Source organism: Panthera leo, chromosome E1 (genome assembly GCF_018350215.1).
Source record: "Panthera leo isolate Ple1 chromosome E1, P.leo_Ple1_pat1.1, whole genome shotgun sequence".
Classification (NCBI taxonomy): Eukaryota; Metazoa; Chordata; class Mammalia; order Carnivora; family Felidae; genus Panthera; species Panthera leo.
The window spans coordinates 59,852,719-59,871,561 of record NC_056692.1 but is presented as its reverse complement, the minus strand read 5'-3'; the positions used below and the strand labels follow the sequence as shown (position 1 = coordinate 59,871,561).

Here is an 18,843-nt window from a genome sequence, read left to right as displayed (position 1 = left end):
TTTCTAAGAATAACCGGGGAGCGTTTGGGGGGGGGGGGGTGCGTGTGTTTTCCAGGGGAGATGTGCTATCTGTACGAGGCCGCTCCCTGCCTCGCCGGCTAATTTGCTTTATTACTCACGTGACCTGAATATTCCTATAGGAATATCCTTATAGGCAATAATCAGACATGGGCAGCACAAGCCCCACTGAGAAAAAACCCACATTCCAAAAATGGCTTCGGTGGGGCGGGCAGGGCGGCCACAGCCGGGCTGGTCTACGCGGCCGCCGGGATTCCCGGGGCTCTGCGGCTGGGCGGCCGCTTTCATGTCTGGTTCTGTCACTTTCAGAGCAGGATGGGTAGAGTCTTCAGAAAGTAACTCTTTTCACACCTACTTAATGTTGGTAACTGTTGCAGAAACACTCCGTCGTGTCATTGAGTTAATGAGGTATTTACGAAAATGTATTTTTTTCTTTACAAAAAAATATCACATGATGAGGGAGGGGGAACCTTTGATGGGGTCTTTTCACACTAGGAAATTATCTTTTTTCTTCTAGTGTGTTTTGCTTTCTTTCTTTTCGAGGCTGGCAATCAGAAGCCCGTTCAGCAGGGAAGGAGTCTGCGGCACTCCCAGCAGAAGGGACCTGCCGCCCGATTTATTCCCAACGTCCCCAGGCCCCAGGCACCTGGCTTCCAGGCCGGGCCATTTATACCATTTACACCCCGAGAGAGAGAGTAGAGGTAAAGAGGAGAAGCCAACCCACAGCCAGATTACTGAAACCAAGACTCTCCGCCTACCTCGGCTGGAGGCCCGATGATTCTCGAAGGCTGGGCCTGATGGGCCTGAGGGGGTATGGGTAGAGGAGGATACAGGAGGCCTGGAGCTGACCGGCCGGAAGAGGCGGTGGGGGACCCGCTTCTCCCAGGCCAGGCTGCCAATTTTTTAAATGCTCCGAGAGAGGCGCGGTCCCCAATCGCTCCGGGCACTAGGACTGATGAAAAATCTTGGGTTGATGCGTTGTTGATTTTCCTCCCCCCCCCACCCCCCCAGATTTCACAGCTTTGCCTCCGGACCATCTGTATTAGAGACAAAATCTAACACTGCACTAAAAATAATGATTCCAAACATTTTAATTGCACCTTTTGGTGACAAGGTTACTGGAACAGCACTTTACCATAAAATCGTACAGCCCGATTCTAAAGCTACCAGCACTTCCATTTTTAGAAAAACAATGGAAGAAACCTGACGTCCCATCAGGGTCCTCAAGCTGACATTTTGAAAACACTGGGTGGGGCAGCACGGGTGGCGGCCTGGTGGCCGGAGCCCCTGGGCCCGGCCAGGGTGGCCGAGGCGACTGGACCCTACTCCCCCGTCAGACCTGCACACAGCAAGAAGCGCAGACAATTCTCCTTTCAGCGGGGCGGTCGCAGCAGGGAGGGGCGGCCGGCTGCGGCAGCCTTGGCCTGGCCTGCGGATCCGAGGCCATCTGTGGAAATGGGAAGAAGAATCCGCCAAAGTAGCCATTTGGAAATCCGTGCACAAATGGGGAAAAATTTTTTTAACTTAATTATACTTTTTTCTTTCTAAACTAGATCATATATAGATACAGACCAGAGCAAAGTGATCTGGTGTACAATTCCTTTAAAAAAAAAAAATTGATGTAGCTAAATTTTAAAAACCAATACAATATTCTGGCTTTCAGCAATTTCAAAAGGCTTTCAGCAGCAGATGTTTCTTGCTGGATGCCCGCTCGGCCAGCCTTTCTGTCACTAATGGGTCGCACACCTCCAAGCACAATAGGTCTCTCTGGTCCCCCAGGGGGGTGGAAATGGCCTCCAGGAACAGGGAACACGTGGCCCTTCAGCCCCCCCGTCTGAGGGTGCCCTGGGGACCTCCAGCGCCCTCTAGAGCACCCTGCGTATGGGGAGGCGGGCTGGGTCTAGGTCAAGGACACACACCCGGCCAGCGCCCACCCAGTATCTCCCAAACCCAGCATGGCCTCTGCTCCAAGAACCACGTGGTCAAACTTGAAAAGAGCAAGACAATGGTTCGGGCCACCCCGACCGCATTCCCACCTGACTTGGTGGTACCTCCATCTAGCAAAAACAGCAGAAAAGGGACATGGTGGCTGACCAGGACCTGGCTAGGCTGTGGGCGGATGAGTGGGGACAGAAGACGCAGCCGTGACCTGAACTGACGGGGAATCCCACCTGGCTGTGCCTCCCCAGGGTGGGATAGCCCTGGGGAAGCCTCAGTGTCAGGGGCCCTTCCAGACCCTTGTTTTTTTCTGTGATGCTACTACCTTGCTAGGCTAGTGGGCCTGGCATATGGGGGGGGGGGGGGGTGAGTACAGCTGCTCTCTCCCCATCCCCCAGCCTGCAGGCTCGGCCTTCCCACCCTCAGCAGGGGCTGCAAGCCAGCAGCCTGGAGAAGGGGCTAGTAGGGGGGTGTGCTGTCCCTGCTGCCACCGTGAGCCCTGGGCCGCAGCCCCCCAGTGTGGGCTGAGCCGGGTGGGCAGCACCTCCAAAGCAGGGGCAGGAGGGACACTTAACTTCAGGGACAGCCTGGCCGGATATTTTTAAATCACCCATTTCCCAAGCAAGTACTTTTCCTCTTTTGAGTTATAAATCTAGAGAGGGAAAAAAGAAATGGATAGAAAGAGGAAACAGCAAGGAAGAGAAAAAAAGGGCAGCCTTGCCGAAGGCTCGCGCTGGGGCAGGAAACGGCACGGGGCTGATTCCAGGAGGGCACGGGAGCCCAGCCCCTCCACTCCCTGCCTTCGTCTAACTTTCCGAATCTCTTCATGTTGTAAATGCTAAAAGCCCATTAGTAATTAAGCAATTTTCATATTTTTTCTTTTTAGGAAATTTATGTTTTCCTTTCTGACTGCCCTCCCTTCTGACTTTTTCCCTTCTAGCTCGACTCTTCCATCCGTTTTAATCCACACGCTAATTGTAATCCCATTAAAGCAGATATAATTTTATTAGTATTCACAGTTCATCAAGCTAGCAATAATAACTGTTACTGCCAAATTGACAAACAAAAAAAAGCGGCAAACAACATTTCTGATGTTTAGAACAGACTGTAAACAAAAGCAAGCCAGCCTTCAAGGGTGACCAGCAGGCCCCCACACCAAGCCCCAAACCATTCCTGCAAACTCTGTGGCGGCTGGCCAGTGACCCCGGGTCTCCTAGAGGGAGCTGCCCCTCCGCTACTGGCTGCCCGGCTCTGCCTCTCCCCTGACCTTGCTCAACAGTAATATCAAAGCCACCTCAGGAGGGTTAGGGTGGCTCCGGAGGCCTGGGTCAGCCCTGCCAAGGACCAGCCCTCTCCGGAAGGGGATCCGAGAGGACAGGAACGCCGGGCAGCCACAGTTCCCTCCTCTTGGAGCAAATTCGCTGCGAACTCGCCTGCACCGAAATACGGAGGCAGTCCCGCGCCACCCCCAGCCCGGCCGGCGCCCGGCGCTGCCCTCCCCCAGGGCCGCGGGCCGCCAGCCTGGGCCGCGCTCTGGCCACGCTTTGTCCGGCTTTAGCAGGATACCAGAGGCACTTGTGAAAGCACACGCAGCCCCTGCAAACCCATTCTCACCCTGACACTTCAAGGCTTTATATAGAAACAGGATTTGCTCGTCTTACACCGGCAGTCCCTATTAACGCTCACCCCGCGCGCACACCGCCCTAATCCGCCAGGTCGCGGCGCCCCCCCCACCCCGCCCCCCAGTCACAACAGCCGTTTTGTTCCCGCAGAAAGTGCCTCGTTGTCCCGGCCCCAGAATGTCTTAAGGATGTGAATGCAGAATGCAGAAATGAGGTTTCCGCGGAATTTAGTTCTTCTGCAGGAACGGGTGGGGGAGGGGGGCCGGAGGGGAAAGGCTTTATTTTTAGCCGGCTCCGGGGCTGCCCCTCCGAGACCCCGGAGACCCCGGGGAAGGCCGCTCTAAACCGCGATGATCCGGCTCGGGGGGCCCCGCTCGGGGCCCGCCACCGGTGCCCGTGCAGGGAAATGAAACCGAAGGCTGCTCCGCAAGCGCTCCGAGCCGCGGAGGGGGCGCGCGCCCGGTCCCCCAGGCCCGCGCCCACCTCGCGGCCGGGCCTCCTCTCCCGCGCCCGCCCGGGCCGGCACTGACCTGTGTGCGAAGCCATGGGCAGCGGCGACGGGAAGTACTTTCCGGGCTGGAAGTGCGCCGGGGGCTGCGCGGCGGGCCCGGCGGGGGCAAGGCGCGCGGCGGCGGCGGCGGCGGCGGCGCTGCGGTGGCCCAGGCTCCCGCGCTCCGACAGCAGATGCGGCGGCGGCGCGAAGTCGCGGCCATCCATGCCGGGCCCCGGCCCCGGCCCCGGCCCCGGCCCGCCGCCGCCGCCTCCGGGGAGCAGCGCGGCCGGGGCCCGGGGGCGGCTCGGCGCGCGGGCGGCGCGCGGGCGGCGCGGAGGAGGCGGCGTCCGGGGTCACCGGCGGGGTGGCGGGCCGGTCAGCACGCCGGCGGACTGGGCTCCTCGGCGGGCGGCCGCGCGCCGAGCCGGCGGCCGCCGTGCGGGTCCATAGTCTGCGGAGGCAAGCACAAGAGACTCGGTGACTCGGGGGGCTCGGCTCGCCTGGGGGTCCTCGCCCCGCCCGCCGGCCGGAGCCGCGGCCGGGCCGGGCCGGGCCGGGCCGGGCGGCCGGGCCCGGGGCACGCGGCTCGTGTCCCGCCGCTCACGCGCGCGCCGGGGCCCCCGGACCGCCCGGTCCCCGCGCGCACACGCACCGTCCCGGCCACGCTCGGCCCCGAGGAGCCCGGGGGAACCCGGCTGCAGCGCTCGCCGCTTCCCCTCCGCGTCCCCGCGGGTCCCTGCGGCGAGGGCGCCGCGGCAAAAGGCTGCTGGCTCCGCTGGGTGATAAAAACCCAAATCTGCGAAGCCATCACGCACACGCACACACACACACTCACTCACTCACACGCACACCCTCTCCCCTCCCCCGCTGCCCAGAGGTGTCTCGGAGGAAAAGGCCCGAGGTCCACGCTCGCCTTTTTCCTCTCCCCCGTCATTCCGAGGTCCAGCTTTTACTACATTCCGCTTAACCGAATAACCATGCTAATTAAGCGAGTAATTTTATTGATTGTAACTCAAGACTTTTTTTTTTTTTATAACCTTCCTTTTCTCCCCTTCTCCCATCCCCCCATGCGTCTTTCGGCCCATTCTTTAGAACCCTCCGCCCTCCCCCCTCAACGGGACGAGGCCCCCGTCCCCAGCACCGAGCGGGGACCCTGGGCCGGGGACCCCGGGCCAGCTCCCCAGAGTCCCAGGAGTCTGCGTCCGCTGCCGGTGTCACCTGGGCGGCCACGCCGCAGTGCCCGGCCTGCTGTCCCCGAGCCGGGAGCTTCCCAGCGAGGCTGGAACAATTACCCCGCCCCCCAATCAAATTCGCCCAGGATCTGCCTCTGCGGACTGGGGACTTTAGGGAGGGGGGGGGGTGCTTTGAGAGTCAGAAATTGTTTTCTCTTTACGCCCCACATCGGCCATAGAATTTCTCCCTGCAGCGCCTGCCCCGGGTCTCCCGGCGGCCGGCAGCCCGGGGCAAGCAGGGTCTGTGGCGGCCAGCTCGGCCCTCTGGGCGAGGAAAGTCAGCCAGCCCCCGTGCACCCTTCGTCCCGGCTGAGGCCCCAGCAGACCCTGGGACTCAGTTATGGGTTTCCACCTCCCGGCAGGGACACTTAGAAACACCCCCCACCTCCCTTCTTTTCCACCCCCACCCAACCAAGGGAGTGCACTGCGGGGCTGAGCGTGGAGCCACGGAGCCGGGGACAAAACCGCACCACTGTGAGTGAGCGTGTGCAGCTCTCTCACCCTGCATATCGCTCTTAACCTCCTAAACCTGCATTGTTTTAATGTTCTTTATCACCTCCAACAAAAGGGAGATGGGTAGGCTCAATGTTAATTGTGAACCCTGCAGGAAACCTGGTTTGTTTGGGGTTTTTTTTAGCCGTCCCACCGTGAGGAGAGGGCGAATAAGATGTTTTCCATCTCGTGAATACCATTTTAAATTGCTATATTTAATGCTACGAGTTCTACAACGTCTTATTTGCAGACTATTTGGTGTTTGATTTAATCTATAACCGAAAACATAATGTATTAAGTGAATACATATTTGCTCAGCTGATAAGCTTTTTTAATATTTATTCGGAGAACTTTTGCATTGTAAATAAACGGGACCTGGACAAAGAATTCTCTTTGTCTCTCAACTTCATACAAAGAGGTTTGGGGTTCCCTCGCCTCTAGGGATCGCCAGCTCTCTCCCCCGGTCTAACAAATAACTCGACTCGCCGCCGCTCGGGCCTGCAAAGCGAGCGCCAAGCCGCCAGGGCCAGGGCAGCGCCGGCGAGGAGGCTGCCCGCGCCGGGGTCAGGGGAGGGGCGGCCCGGGCCAGGGTTGGGGGGGGGGGGGGGCTTGGGGAGTGACAAAGGGAGAGAAGGAGGGGAGGGAGGTCGGGAACCTGCAGCTTCAAAGGCGCCGAGGGCCCGCGGCTGCGCCCGCGGGGGTGCGAGGCTTCCCGGCGGCCTCCGGGGAGTCGTGTGTGCTATGCTTTTGTTTTGTGGGGGTTTCTTTTTTTCCAGTACGAGATTTCAGAACTGCCGAGAAAGCGCGAGCTGCTCGCGATTCTCGGGACGCGGGCTCGGCTGCCAGCAGCAGTTTTAACCTTCCACCCCTGGCCGGCGGATCGCGGGTTCACCAGCCCGCCAGTTTTTTTACGCAGACTGGGGGTGAATTATCGTCGCCCGTCCGTGCCACTGAGATTCTTACTGGATTGGAGGGACTTTTCTTTGTGTCCTTTGCTCCGGAGGAGAGGCCGCGCAGCGCCTCCTCGGCCGCCAGCGAGCGGCTTCCGCGGCCTGCGGAACCCAGGCCGAGGAGGGAGCGGGGCGGGGAGGCGCGGCCGCCGCAGCTAGGGCCCGAAGGCCCCGTGCCGTCACCCGCCAGTCCCAGGGCTCCAAGCCCCCTCCCCCCAGCTGCTCGAGAGGCCGAAGCAGAGGACGGCACAGCAGCCACAGGCCTGGCCGGTCTAAGGAAGGAAATGGGAGGGAAAGCGGCGGAGAACAGGGGACCCCGCGCCGGCCGGAGAAACGATGACAAGGGCATTTTGGAAAGAACCGAACCTCGGAACGCTCGGCTCCTCCCTGGGCTGGCGGGGCTCGGTCCCCAGAGCCACCGTCCCCGCTTTGCGTGGCTCACGCTCTCCTGAATGCGGGGCTCCTTTAGGTTTGCTTTGGTTGTAACTAAAGGACTAAAAATCCCACCGTCGCTTCGGCCGCCCTCCGGTTAAAAGCACCCATTCGGTGCGCCTCCCCCGGCGCCCGTCTCCCAGCGCGCGCGCGCGCGCCGTGGGGCCTGCAGGCTGGGCTGGGGCCAGGGGCACACCGGGGCGCGGACTGCTCGGGCGCCGCCGCAGAACCCGCTCCCTGCGAAACGGCCGCGCCCGCCCCCCCGGGAGAGGACCGAGGGCCCGGCCGCACTAGAGCCCGCGGCCCGGGGCGCACTCGCCCGCAGACCCCGCCTCGCTGGCCGTGGCCCGAGCCCCGCGCGCTGCCCGGAACGCGCGCGGTGAAAACGCCCCGCTGCGCCGGCCTCGTTGCCCCCCTCATCCATCCTCAGCGCCCCCCACCCCCCAGGAAAAGAATTTCTGAAATGTTCTGCAATGAATTAGGCTCTGGAAAGCGAAACCCGAAGAACTCGCGTTACCCCTCCCCGCCCCGGCCCCTCGCCCGCACCCAGCCGGCGGCCGGAAAGCCCCTCCGGTCAGCGGCCCGGGCCGCCTAGGCCACCCCAAGCCGGCCCGTTCCCAGCGCCGCCGAGCGGCCGGGCGGGGCCGACCCGGGGCTGCTCGGGGGAGGGAGCGAGATGGGGGGGCAAACAATCGGGGTTCGTTCGTGGTGCAGCCGGAGCTCGGCGCTCGTTGGCGGCGTCCGGGGGTCCTCGCCGACGGTCCGCCCGGAGCCGCCCGCGCGGTTCGCGCTGGACGCAGCCTGGCTGTCCCTGTCCTGTCGCGATTATTTATTTTTAATGCTGGGTGTCGATCGAGACAACAAGCGCTCAGAGCAAAGCAAGGACGCATTACGGGGGGAATTTTAAACCGATCGATAAGATTTTTCAGAGGAAAAAAAAAAATCGCTCTCCTATTTAGACCATCTTTAAAAAAAAAAAACCTACTCCACATTATAACGGAATTTTAAAAAGGGAAGATATATATTTCTTAACATCACAAGCCTGAATTTCTCTTGCTAAAAAGAAAAAAATGTAAATCCCCAAAGCCAAAATAAAAAATAAAATAATAATAAAAATACAAAAACAAAAAAAATGAAAGCAATTTCAGTTACTTACTGGAGGTTGTTTCCTGGATACAATTGAATGCAATACAATTAAATCAGTAAATGTGACTTTGTTTTGTATTCCTATTGGTATTTTCAATGTGCTGACTGTTGCACTGTAAATGCACCGCTTCCACCACAACGACTCTAGCGAGCCCATCCAGAGCGGCTCTCAAACCTGCAGCCCGGCGCGGCGAGCCACGGGCCCTGCATACTAATAAGCTCGTGCCACTCAGCCCCGAGCAGCCGGCGCGCTGATTGGCCGCGCAGCCCTCCGCGGCCGGGAGCTCGTGCCACTCATTCGGCGTAAACAGGCCTCCCAATAGGCTGGCGCCGGGCCAGAGAGCTGCCAATCAGGGAGCAGCAGGGCTACTACTGAGCCCGATGGCGCCTAATTCAAGCCCGGCGACTGCGCAGCTCCTCTGCGCAGATCGTTGCTGTTGAATGGGAATGTGGTGGCGCAGGGCGGGAGAGGGAGCAAGGGCGAGTGGGAGCGCGTGTCCGCGCATAGGGGGAGGCTTTTTCTTTTCTTTTCTTTTCTTTTCTTTTCTTTTCTTTTCTTTTCTTTTCTTTTCTTTTCTTTTCTTTTCTTTTCTTTTCTTTTCTTCTTTTCCTTTTCTTTCTTTCTTTTTTCTTTCTTTCTTTCTTTTTTTAAAATTAATCCAGCAGGTCTAACGTTTGGCTTCTGGTGCAACAGAGGCCGGGAGAAAGAAACAACACCACCCGTTAAAGCAGATTTTTTTTTTTTTTTTTAATACCTGGGATGTCTGGCAGGTGGCTGAACCCCGCACAAGTAGGTCCGAGCTCCAAGCGTAGAAGCCTTCTCGGGTTGCCTGGTCCTTCCACCATCCGGACCTTGGCCTGGTCGCACCGACCTCGGGAATGCCTGCACTCCCGAGGCCAGGGCAGCGCAAGCCCCAGAGTCACCTGCCTGGTCCCCTCCTGTCCCTTGCCCTGCGGATCGGACCTCAGGGACATGGTCCTGCATCTCTGGCTATCTATCTACCTGCTCTCATTTTTATCTCCCTTGGCCATACTTTGCAACGGAGCACCGATCAAAATGAAAATCCGGAATTCATAGCTGAGACAAAGATTGCCCTTTTCTTCAGCTGTAACTAGATTTTTAAAGTATGTTCACCTTGATAATGCACAATGCGAAAACCTTGCATTTCTCAAAGCCAGTCTCCTGCATATCAACTAAATTCTCCCCACAATTAATAAGAGCCACTGAACAATTATCGTTATTGGATTTAAAGCACTTTTAAAAATATTCTCCAAACAAATATTTCTGTTAGAATTTGATTTCCCGACAACATGCTATTTATTTATTCCCGGGGAGTCAAGGTGATGTTTTAGTAGTGATGGATACATATTTACTCCTCTTTCTCCTTGTGAATCTCTACCTCCCCCTCTGGGAGACACAAAAAAAAGGATATTTAAACTAGATGCTAACAAACTCATGCACACGCATTAGAAATTCTCCACCGGCTCATTCCAATAGGGACACGAAGGGGTTAAGCCTGAGGCCTTCTGTTGTCTCCTTCCTTTTCCCGCCCCCCCCCCCCCCCGCCCGCTCCCGCGGGACCGCCGGGATTGGCTGGCACGTTGCCAGCAGGCTGTCAATCACCGAGTGTAAACAAGGCGCTGATTGGCTGTTGTCCAGTCCGCACAGGGCCTCCTGAAAAAAGCAATTACTGGCTCCGCGGTTTCAAGGCGCCCAAGGCCGCTTGATGAAAGGAGATAAGCTGGGGACAGTTTCCAGGACCCCCACGGGCCGACCCCAGCAGCCCGGGAGCCGAGGTGCGCCGCAGAGCCTGCGGATCAAAGGAATCCGGAGAGAAAGGGGAAGCAGGCGCACGGTCCGGGCCGGCCTTCCCCCGCGGGCATCTCTGACCTGGGGTGGGGGCTTGGGCGGCGGGCGGGGGCTCCGGGATTGGGCGCCCGCTTCGGGCGGCGTGGCCGGCGGGGCGGCTCCGGAGAGCCCGGGGCTGGCAGGTAAGCACCGGGACACCGCGAGCGCGGGACAGGGCGCGCGGTCCCGAGCTGAGGCTCCGGCGATGCCCCGACGCAGCGGCAGAGATAAAACCCCAGCTGCCGGAGCCTCTGGCCAGTCCCGAGGCCGACGCCTTCGGAAACGACCCCAGGCGGCGCGCGGCAACCGCGGGAGGAGAGGCAGCTTGCATAAATCCATAAAGCGCCTGGAGATCCGATTAGCGCGCGGCTATTCATTAGGCCGTGGGCGATTGAATTAGGTCCCCGTTGCGGACCCGGGGGGGCGGGGGGGGCCGCTCGGGCTTGGCGCGACCATCGGGGTAGGGGGTGGCTGACGCGGACCACCGGGCTCGGCCCGTGGCTTCTGGAGGATGGAGTCGCAGTGACCGCCCCGACCTGTGTCGGGGAGACGGACTTCCTCTGGGTCCCGCCCCTACGGGTGCGTGCGGAGGCCCCCCGCTTCCCACGCACGTCCAGGAAAGCCGGCCCGGTTGGGGAGAAATCGCTCTCGCCTAGAGGTGGGTCGGCGGGGACGGCCTCCAGCCTGGGCTCCGGAACCCCTTGCAGGGCCAGGCGAGGCCGGAGCTCGGGCTGGAAGCGGCTTGCCGCGCCGTCCCGGAGCGCGCCGGGCTCACACTGCGTCCCTGGCCCCGGTGGCCTGGTGCGCGGAGGCTGCTCGGTCCGTGAGCCCTGGGACCCTCACCAGCTTCCCGCAGCCCCTCGGCACAGCTCTCCAGCCGGGACTTTGAAGTCTAGACCCCCGGCAAAGCGCCCCTAGCTGACAGCACGTTGCCTATTCTGGTTTGGTAGCGGAGTACCCCATTGCTGACATTCTCCAATGAGTTGTTTTCCGGCCCGGGAACCTTTTTTTTAATGTAAGATTGAGTTTTAAAGTTCCGTTTGAAATGAAATATATATGTGAGCAAAATACATATAAGAAAAAGATTCTCCATCCAAGGGAAAGAACACCTTGGCGACCGGCGGAATCCCTGGAGTTTCTCTGAGTTCCCAGAGCTGCGCCCGCCGCCCGATGCCCATGGGCCAGGAGGGGACTCCTGGCCTCTGACCGCCTGTGGGCGAGCCGTAGGGGCTTCCAGTCTCCAGGATCCCGCAGTTTGCGCAGAAAGGCACCCGCTGGGAAATCCCCATTCTCTGCTCCCCACCTCCTAGGGCAGAAGATTCTCTGAAGGTCCTGGAGCCTGGCTGATGGGCCCCACCCTAGCGGTACTGGAGGGAGGCCTGCAGGCTGCTTCAGACCGCAGAGAACTGTACGATTCCGGGACCTCCCTGCCCTTGCGGGTTGCAGCTGGCGTTCCCCAGATTACTAATTCAGGGGGTGAGAATTGGCTTCCAGGACCCCCATCCCCAGTGCTGTCCCCTGCCCCTGCTGACTCGCATCCAGAGACAGGCGGCAGGCCTGGGGAGGGCCTAGAGGCCTTGGATGTGCTTAGGCCTCACTCTTCCCTGCCTAGCTATGGCTCCCCCAACCCCACCCCCTCCTACTTCCCCCAGCATCACTTAAAACAAATCTAGTGGGCTCTCCGCCCCCCCCCCCCCCCCAGTGCTGTTTCAAAACAGTTGTTACAGCAAATAGTTGCCGATAGGCCTGCTGGATGCGGCAGGGTCTGGCAGCTTCCCAGCTCGGGCACCGGGCCGCCAGGCAGCTCCCCAAGTACCACCAAAATAAGCTGCCCGTGTTCCCCCGTGAGGCTCGGGCCGGGGCATGTTTGGCTGGAAGCACTATCAGCAACGAGGAAACCTCCGGTTTCCTTTTCACTCTCCCTGCTGCCCAGAGCTAACAAATGTTTTTAATTTCAGAGAAACATGGTGTAGGGATCTGAGGACTCGCCTTCCACTAGGGCGGGAGAGACCCCGGGAGAGGGCAGACGCGAGGAACGAGGGGGTCCTGATGGGAGGCCAGGTTGAGCCGGGTGTCCAGGGCTCTGCAGCCGCCTGCGGTTTCACAAGGGAAGGGACCCCCACACCCTGGCCGCCCGTGGGCCTGGCCCCAGCCTGGACCACTGCCAGAGGCATCCTCCAGCTCTGCTTGCTTCCTCCCTGCAGGAACCCCCGCGTCCACATGCCTCTCCTGCCAGACACCCCTCCTGGCTTGCCCTCTGGCCTGGGAAGAAGGTAAACAGATGCCCGAGAAGCCAGCTGTTCTCTGACACCTGGGCGTGCTCTCTCAGCACACACCGCCCCTGTGCACACGCGTACGTCTCACACACACGTGCGCGTACATCACACTCAGGCGCACCCTTGAGCACCACGCAGCACGTTACACTCCCATGTGCACGAAACATACGTGCACACGCTTCATCTCACACAGCAGCCCACGTTTACACGTGGCCCGGCGATCTGGAGAACCTGCCTTGCCCCACGCAGCCCGGGGGCCCCTGACACATCCCCCCCAGCCTGTCCCCAGCCATGGAGTTTCATCTACAGTGCTCCCAGCTCCCAAAAGACCACGATCCTGCTCTGCCTGGAATCATGAAATAATCATTTTTTTAACACAAGGGTGTGGGGGTGTCGGGCGAGTTACGTAAAATTGTGAATTAGTCCCTGCTCCAAATAAATGCCTACTTGGGCCAGAGAACAGCAGAGAGAGAGCTGCGCGCTCCGTAATTGTGTGCCGGGTGTCTCTCCATTGTTCCCAGGGCCATTAGTCAAAGGGCAAATTAGGAATAATTTCTTGACAAAAATTGACTCTTAATTCGCCCCCACCCCCTGCCAGGCTCAGGGGGCCGGGTCCAGAGGGCAGGCAAGCAGGCCCGCCTGAAGGGGGGGCCCTGTATCCACAGGTTTGCACTGGGCATGAGGGGGAAGGAGGGTGAGCTGACCCAGCACCCCCTACCCTCCCTCAGCGGGAGAGCGGTGCACATCCACTCTCTTTCCAAGGACAGTACGTGAGGGGTGTAAAAAAAAAATCAGGCCTGTTCCCAGAAGCGCCTTAGCTGGAGGAGCTCCCCAGGCACCACTGAAGCCTCCAGGAAGCAGGGCTGGGCCCCAACACCATCTTCCAGAAGGAGGTCTTCCACCAGTTGGGGGGGGGGGGGTAGGGGGGGCGTGGGAGGGTGCGCTGGAGGGAGCAGGGGTGTGGGGGGAAGGGCAGCCCATCCAGCCCACCTGAGAAGCCCCCAAATGTGGCTCCCTCACTAAGCACTCCCCAGAGTAGCCTGGATCCCTGCCTTCCCGGGTGCTCCCTGGCTGTGGGTGGGACCCCAGGAGGTCCACTCCAAGGTGCTGCACCGGGAATTTGTGCCTGGACTGGAGGGTGGCCTTAGCTGCCACATCTTCAGCTTCTGGGGCTTCTGCTTTGTTGGGGCAGCCCACTTTGGAGCGGAGAGAAAGATGAAAATCCCCAGGACTCCCGTCCCCCAGAGAAGGATGCTGTTCCCGCAGAAAACAGTGCCTCCAGTCACAGTGGGCCTGGTGACAGGAGAGAGGCAGCAGACACGGAAACAAGAGTGGTTGGGGCCAGGTCTGGCTGGGAGGGTCCCCCGCCACGCCTCCCCCAGGAAGTCTTCCTCCAGCATCACCAGGCTCTGTGCCCTGGGCCGAATCCCTCCCAGATCCCAGCTCCTGAGCCAGGGGCCTGCTCACTCGGAAACCTCCCCCACCTCCCAGGCGCAGCTGACCCCTGCAGGCCACAGACAGGCTCCTAGACAGACCTGGGGATGTGGCTGGGAGTTTCAAAAGGCAGCAAGAGCTGCTGGGGAGCCAGACTTTGGAGTTGGGTGAGCAGGCCTTCCCAGGGCCCCTCCCTCCTGGGGGGTTAAATCTGTTGCTGGTTGGTCCGAGCAGGTCAGGAGGCTGCCCGGCCCCCTCGGCGCAGGGAAGGTGCTTGTTAAACACAAGAGTCGTAATTTGTGGCTAAATATAACCCAGTGTGTTCACACGTAAAGTATAATTCAGGGTGCTGCTTGTGTGAGGGTAACAGGAGACCCATCTGGGTTAAATTGAAGTGATTTTCATAAAAGGGCAGGAGCGTCCCATCAGCCAGCTTCCCCTCCCCCCGAGATGTTTTATTAGTGGGAACATGACTGGTGGCCTGATAAGGAGGATGAAGGGGCTGGGGAGAGGCCTGGGACCCCCCAGAGGAGAGGGAGCCCCTCACTGCCCCCCACTGCCTGCTGCCCTCCCCGCCCACCCCCCCCACCCCCGGCCACTATCTCATACAAGCTGGAAAAAGGCAGGGGAACCCCCAGGAAGTCTGTAAAGGAATGGATAGTGTGTGTGCAAGGCTGCCCTCCCCTAAAGGCCAGCTGGCCCTTCCTGTGAGGAAAGACCCTACTGATGAACAGAGCACAGCCCCATGGGAAGGGAGGCCGGTGGCTTAGTGGCTGGACACGTCCTGCTGGGGGACAGAAACTCTGCTGGGGCCTAGCGAGGGGTCAGCTACGTGCCGCTTCCAGGCACACACACCGTCACAGACGCCGGAGGCTGGCTGTACACGCTCCCTGGAAGGACACCTGCCTCCTCCCAGACCAGGCCTCCCAGACCAGCTAGAGGAAGTGCCCGGTAAGCAGCTGCTGCAGGCCCTCCTTCACGGCTGTGTTTGGGTGTGTTTACACATGTCGCTGTCAGGGTATGTCTGGACAGGGTCTCTGGGGCCGGACTTCCCGGGGGCCTGGTCTCACACTGGTGGGAGGGCCCTCAGACTGATATGCCCAAATTCGAAAGACCCCCAAGAACAATCCACCAGAGTCAAAGCCAAGCGGCAAGGGTCGTTTATTGCAGGTTCGAACCCGGACCTCCGCGCACTCGTTACCGGTGACGCTAAGAGGTCCCGAGCGAGGATCTTACAGCTTCTTTTATAGACAGGCACAAGCAAGTTATGGGGAAGTTAGGGATTTTTCGCGGTTACAGAGCTGTTATTGGTTGACATTTAAATTTGAACACTCAGCAGAACTTGATTGGTTCCCGCCTTTTTTTAAACCACTCAGCAGAACTTGATTGGTTCCCGCCTTTAGGTCAGACCACAACCGGGCACGGCCTGGCTGGTTCCGGGAACGGCGAGGGGGGGGGGGGGGTCTTTTCTTTGCAGTTGTGGGTACACCTGGTAATTTTTCTCTTAGTCTCTCATTCCCCCCTTTCTTTGGTGCCTTAAGAGCCAATCTTGGATCTTATGTGTCTGACTCAAATGTTTCGGTAATGACGGGTTGGTATTGGGTCCTAAGGACCATCAGTTGGATCGTGTTAACTCAGTCTTTGATAAAGGCAACTAGTTTATTAATAATATAAGGCCCGAGGGGCGCCTGGGTGGCTCAGTCGGTTAAGCGTCCGACTTCAGCTCAGGTCACGATCTCACGGTCCGTGGGTTCGAGCCCCGCGTCGGGCTCTGGGCTGATGGCTCAGAGCCTGGAGCCTGCTTCCAATTCTGTGTCTCCCTCTCTCTCTGCCCCTCCCCCGTTCATGCTCTGTCTCTCTCTGTCTCAAAAATAAATAAAACGTTTAAAAAAAAAAATAATATAAGGCCCGAAGATGAGGAGCAGTATAAGGGGCCCAGCTAGAGCAGAAAGGGTGGCTAGCCATGGGGACTGATTGAACCAAGACTCAAACCAGCCTTGTTGTTCTCGCTCATGCCTCCATTTGGCCAGGCCTTCTCTAACTTTAGCCATGGACTCTCGGACTACTCCGGTGTGGTCAGCATAAAAACAACATTCTTCTCTTAAGGCTGCACATAAACCTCCTTGTTGGAGGAAGACTAGATCTAGCCCCCTTCGGTTCTGTAGGACTACTTCAGAAAGGGAAGTCAGAGATTTTTCAAGGTGTGAGATTGAGTCCTCAAGTCTGGCTATATCTTCATCAACGGCTGCCCTCAGGCTGTTGAACCCCCGGTGCTGGATGGCTAGTGATGAGATCCCTGTTCCTGCCCCTATGGTACCGAGGCCAAATAAGGTGGCCAAGGTTATGGCCGTAAAGGGTTCCCGCTTTGTTCTCATCGACTCTCTTGCCTCCGTCCCTTCTGTCCACAGATCATATACAACATTTTCTTGGTGGTAAATAACTTTTGGAAACACTAATACCATGATAGAATATTCTGTTGACGAATTAAAGACATCCCTGCTAACACATGGGGTGAGCCCTGTCTTAGAACAAACCCACCAACCGTCAGGGGCTGGAATTATCCATTTAGACTCATTTATAGAGTAATTAGTCGGGGCACAAAGCTGGATATGGCTAGAGGGGACTTTTCCTATACAAGTCCCATTGCCAGTGACCGCTTGCAGTGAGGCCGGGGCTCTTTCGATTCCATTTGCAAGCTGCTGGTGACCCTTCTCCTGATTGTGAAAAAGGGGCAGCCAGACCTATGGCTTCGTAGAAGGGGGGTTTTATATCATAACATAACCAGCAGGCCCTTGTCACCTCAGGGTCCGACCGGTTTAAGGCCTCATACGCTGCTGTTAGTAATTTCCATAGGGAGTCTACGCCTTCTGGGTTCTGATTTTCTTGGATAGCTTGTGTTTTTACTCCTGGGGTAAGGATGGGGGTCCTGCTGGAGGGAGTAGTGGAGATCTGCCCGGGGATAGGCTTATTCTTTTTTTTCCTAATACCTGATTTGGCCCCCCTGGTTGTACAAGAGGGGAGGGTTTTAATTTTATTTGAATGGCAGTCCCAAAGAGGGGATATTGATATAAGTAGAGTCCCCAAGTGAGTCCTGAGACCCACCGCCTGTCCTTTTTTCCTTCCTCTGTAAATCTTATACGAATAAGGTTACAGTTCTCATCATACCTGGTGCGGGTACATGGTTGGACATGGGACATTTCAATAAATTGGGGTTTTGCTTCCCACTTCCATTCCCCATCATTGGTGGACGCAACTCCAGGCTGCGCAGTAGAGGGTTTCGATCCCTCCACATGTGTGCCTCATCGCCCCCGTCCTGAATCCCGGACACGCGTAAAATCCATTTCTGCTTATTGATACCCTCCTTTGCGGTTGCCTCCATCTACCCTCCATTTCTTCTAATGGACTAACTTTTTCTAAATTGAAATAGACATCTGGCCACCAAGTATTTCATGGGGCAGTTCCTTGGGTTTTGTTGTAGATTTCGTGAGTCTCTAAGTTAGTAATTTCCCATGTCAAATTATAGAGGTTGTGGGGGTTCGGACGTACAGACAGAATTTGCAGAACAATCAAGAGGAGGGCAAGTACCATAGTTACGGCTCAGTCCGTTGGCGGCGTAGGGTCAATTTCAAAGGATTGTCCTTAGTCCGGTCAACAGTCCAGGTTGTCTTTGAGGGTCCGATGAGGTCTGAGAACGGGTCCACCGGTTTGGCGTGGGCGAAATGGATCCAGGTGGCGATTCCGTCTACTTCGATGGCAGTAGGCGTTGTCAGGATGACTTGGAAGGGTCCTCTCCACCTGGGTTCCAGAGTCCCCCGCCGATGACGTTTGACGAGGACCCAATCCCCGGGGCGGAATCGATGAGGAATAGGCGGGGGTCCAGTCTCATAAAGTTCTCTTAATTTGGGCCCTACATCTTCATGGACCCTCTGCAAGGCTTGTAGGGAGAACAAGAATTCAAGACTATTATCGTTCTCAGCTTTGACAAGGTTATCTTTTAGGTTAGGGATGGCGGGGGTGGTCTACCATGCATTATTTCATAGGGTGTGAGTCCCAGTTTGTACGGGGAATTACGCACCCTGAACAGAGCGTAGGGGAGAAGGACCACCCAGTTAGTGCCAGTCTCCATGGTCAATTTGGTTAGGGTCTCCTTTAAGGTTCTGTTCATTCTCTCTGCCTGTCCTGAGCTTTGGGGTCGGTATGCACAGTGTAGTTTCCAATCAGCCCCAAGTGTGGAAGCCAGTCCCTGACTTACCTTAGAGACGAATGCAGGTCCATTGTCTGACCCTATCATTACTGGAAAACCATACCTGGGCAGGATTTCTTCCAGGATCTTTTTGGCTACAATCTGCGCCGTTTCATTCTTGCTTGGAAAGGCTTCAGTCCATCCTGAAAAGGTATCTACAAAAACTAGCAAATACTTATATCCATATTTTCCTGGTTTTACCTCAGTGAAATCTACTTCCCAATAGGTCCCCGGTCTGCTCCCTCTTTGTCTTACCCCTGTTGTCTGAGGATGGCTACTCGCATTGTTGAGTTGGCACACTGTACATTTAGCGACTACTTGATCGACCTCATCAGAGACATTTCTGATTTTTAGTCCAGTCTGCCTCAGTAAGTCCAACATTCGCCAGGAACCTAAGTGGGTGCTTCGATGGATCCTCTCTAGAACTTGCCATCCTAGTTTATCTGGGAGTATAATGCTGCTTTTGGAGTCTCTCCACCAGCCATCTTTGATTCGGGTCATAGGGAGTTTACTCATCCATTGAATGTCGCTTTCTGAATACTCAGGGCTGGGGGGCAATTCCCGGGGTCCGGGGTCTGGCAGCTGTAGGGTCAGCGATTGCGCTGGGGGCCGAGCTATGTTTTTTGCAGTCTGATCAGCCAAATTGTTGCCCCGGGAAACTGGGTCGGTTGTCTTCTGATGTCCTGGGCAATGCACAATCGCTAGCTTTTTGGGTTCC

The 18,843-nt window shown here is 57.6% G+C and overlaps 1 protein-coding gene across 2 annotated transcripts in view; it reads right to left on the bottom strand.

Moving 5' to 3' along the window:
- The window catches only part of BAHCC1 (BAH domain and coiled-coil containing 1), a 59,718-nt gene extending 55,423 nt beyond the window's left edge, over window positions 1-4,295 (bottom strand). For both annotated transcript variants that reach the window (XM_042916073.1, XM_042916074.1), the window contains exon 1: window positions 4,109-4,295. In XM_042916073.1, coding sequence (XP_042772007.1) covers window positions 4,109-4,295 — 187 coding nt within the window. The remainder of the gene's footprint in view (window positions 1-4,108) is intronic.
- Between the last annotated feature and the right edge of the window lie 14,548 nt (window positions 4,296-18,843).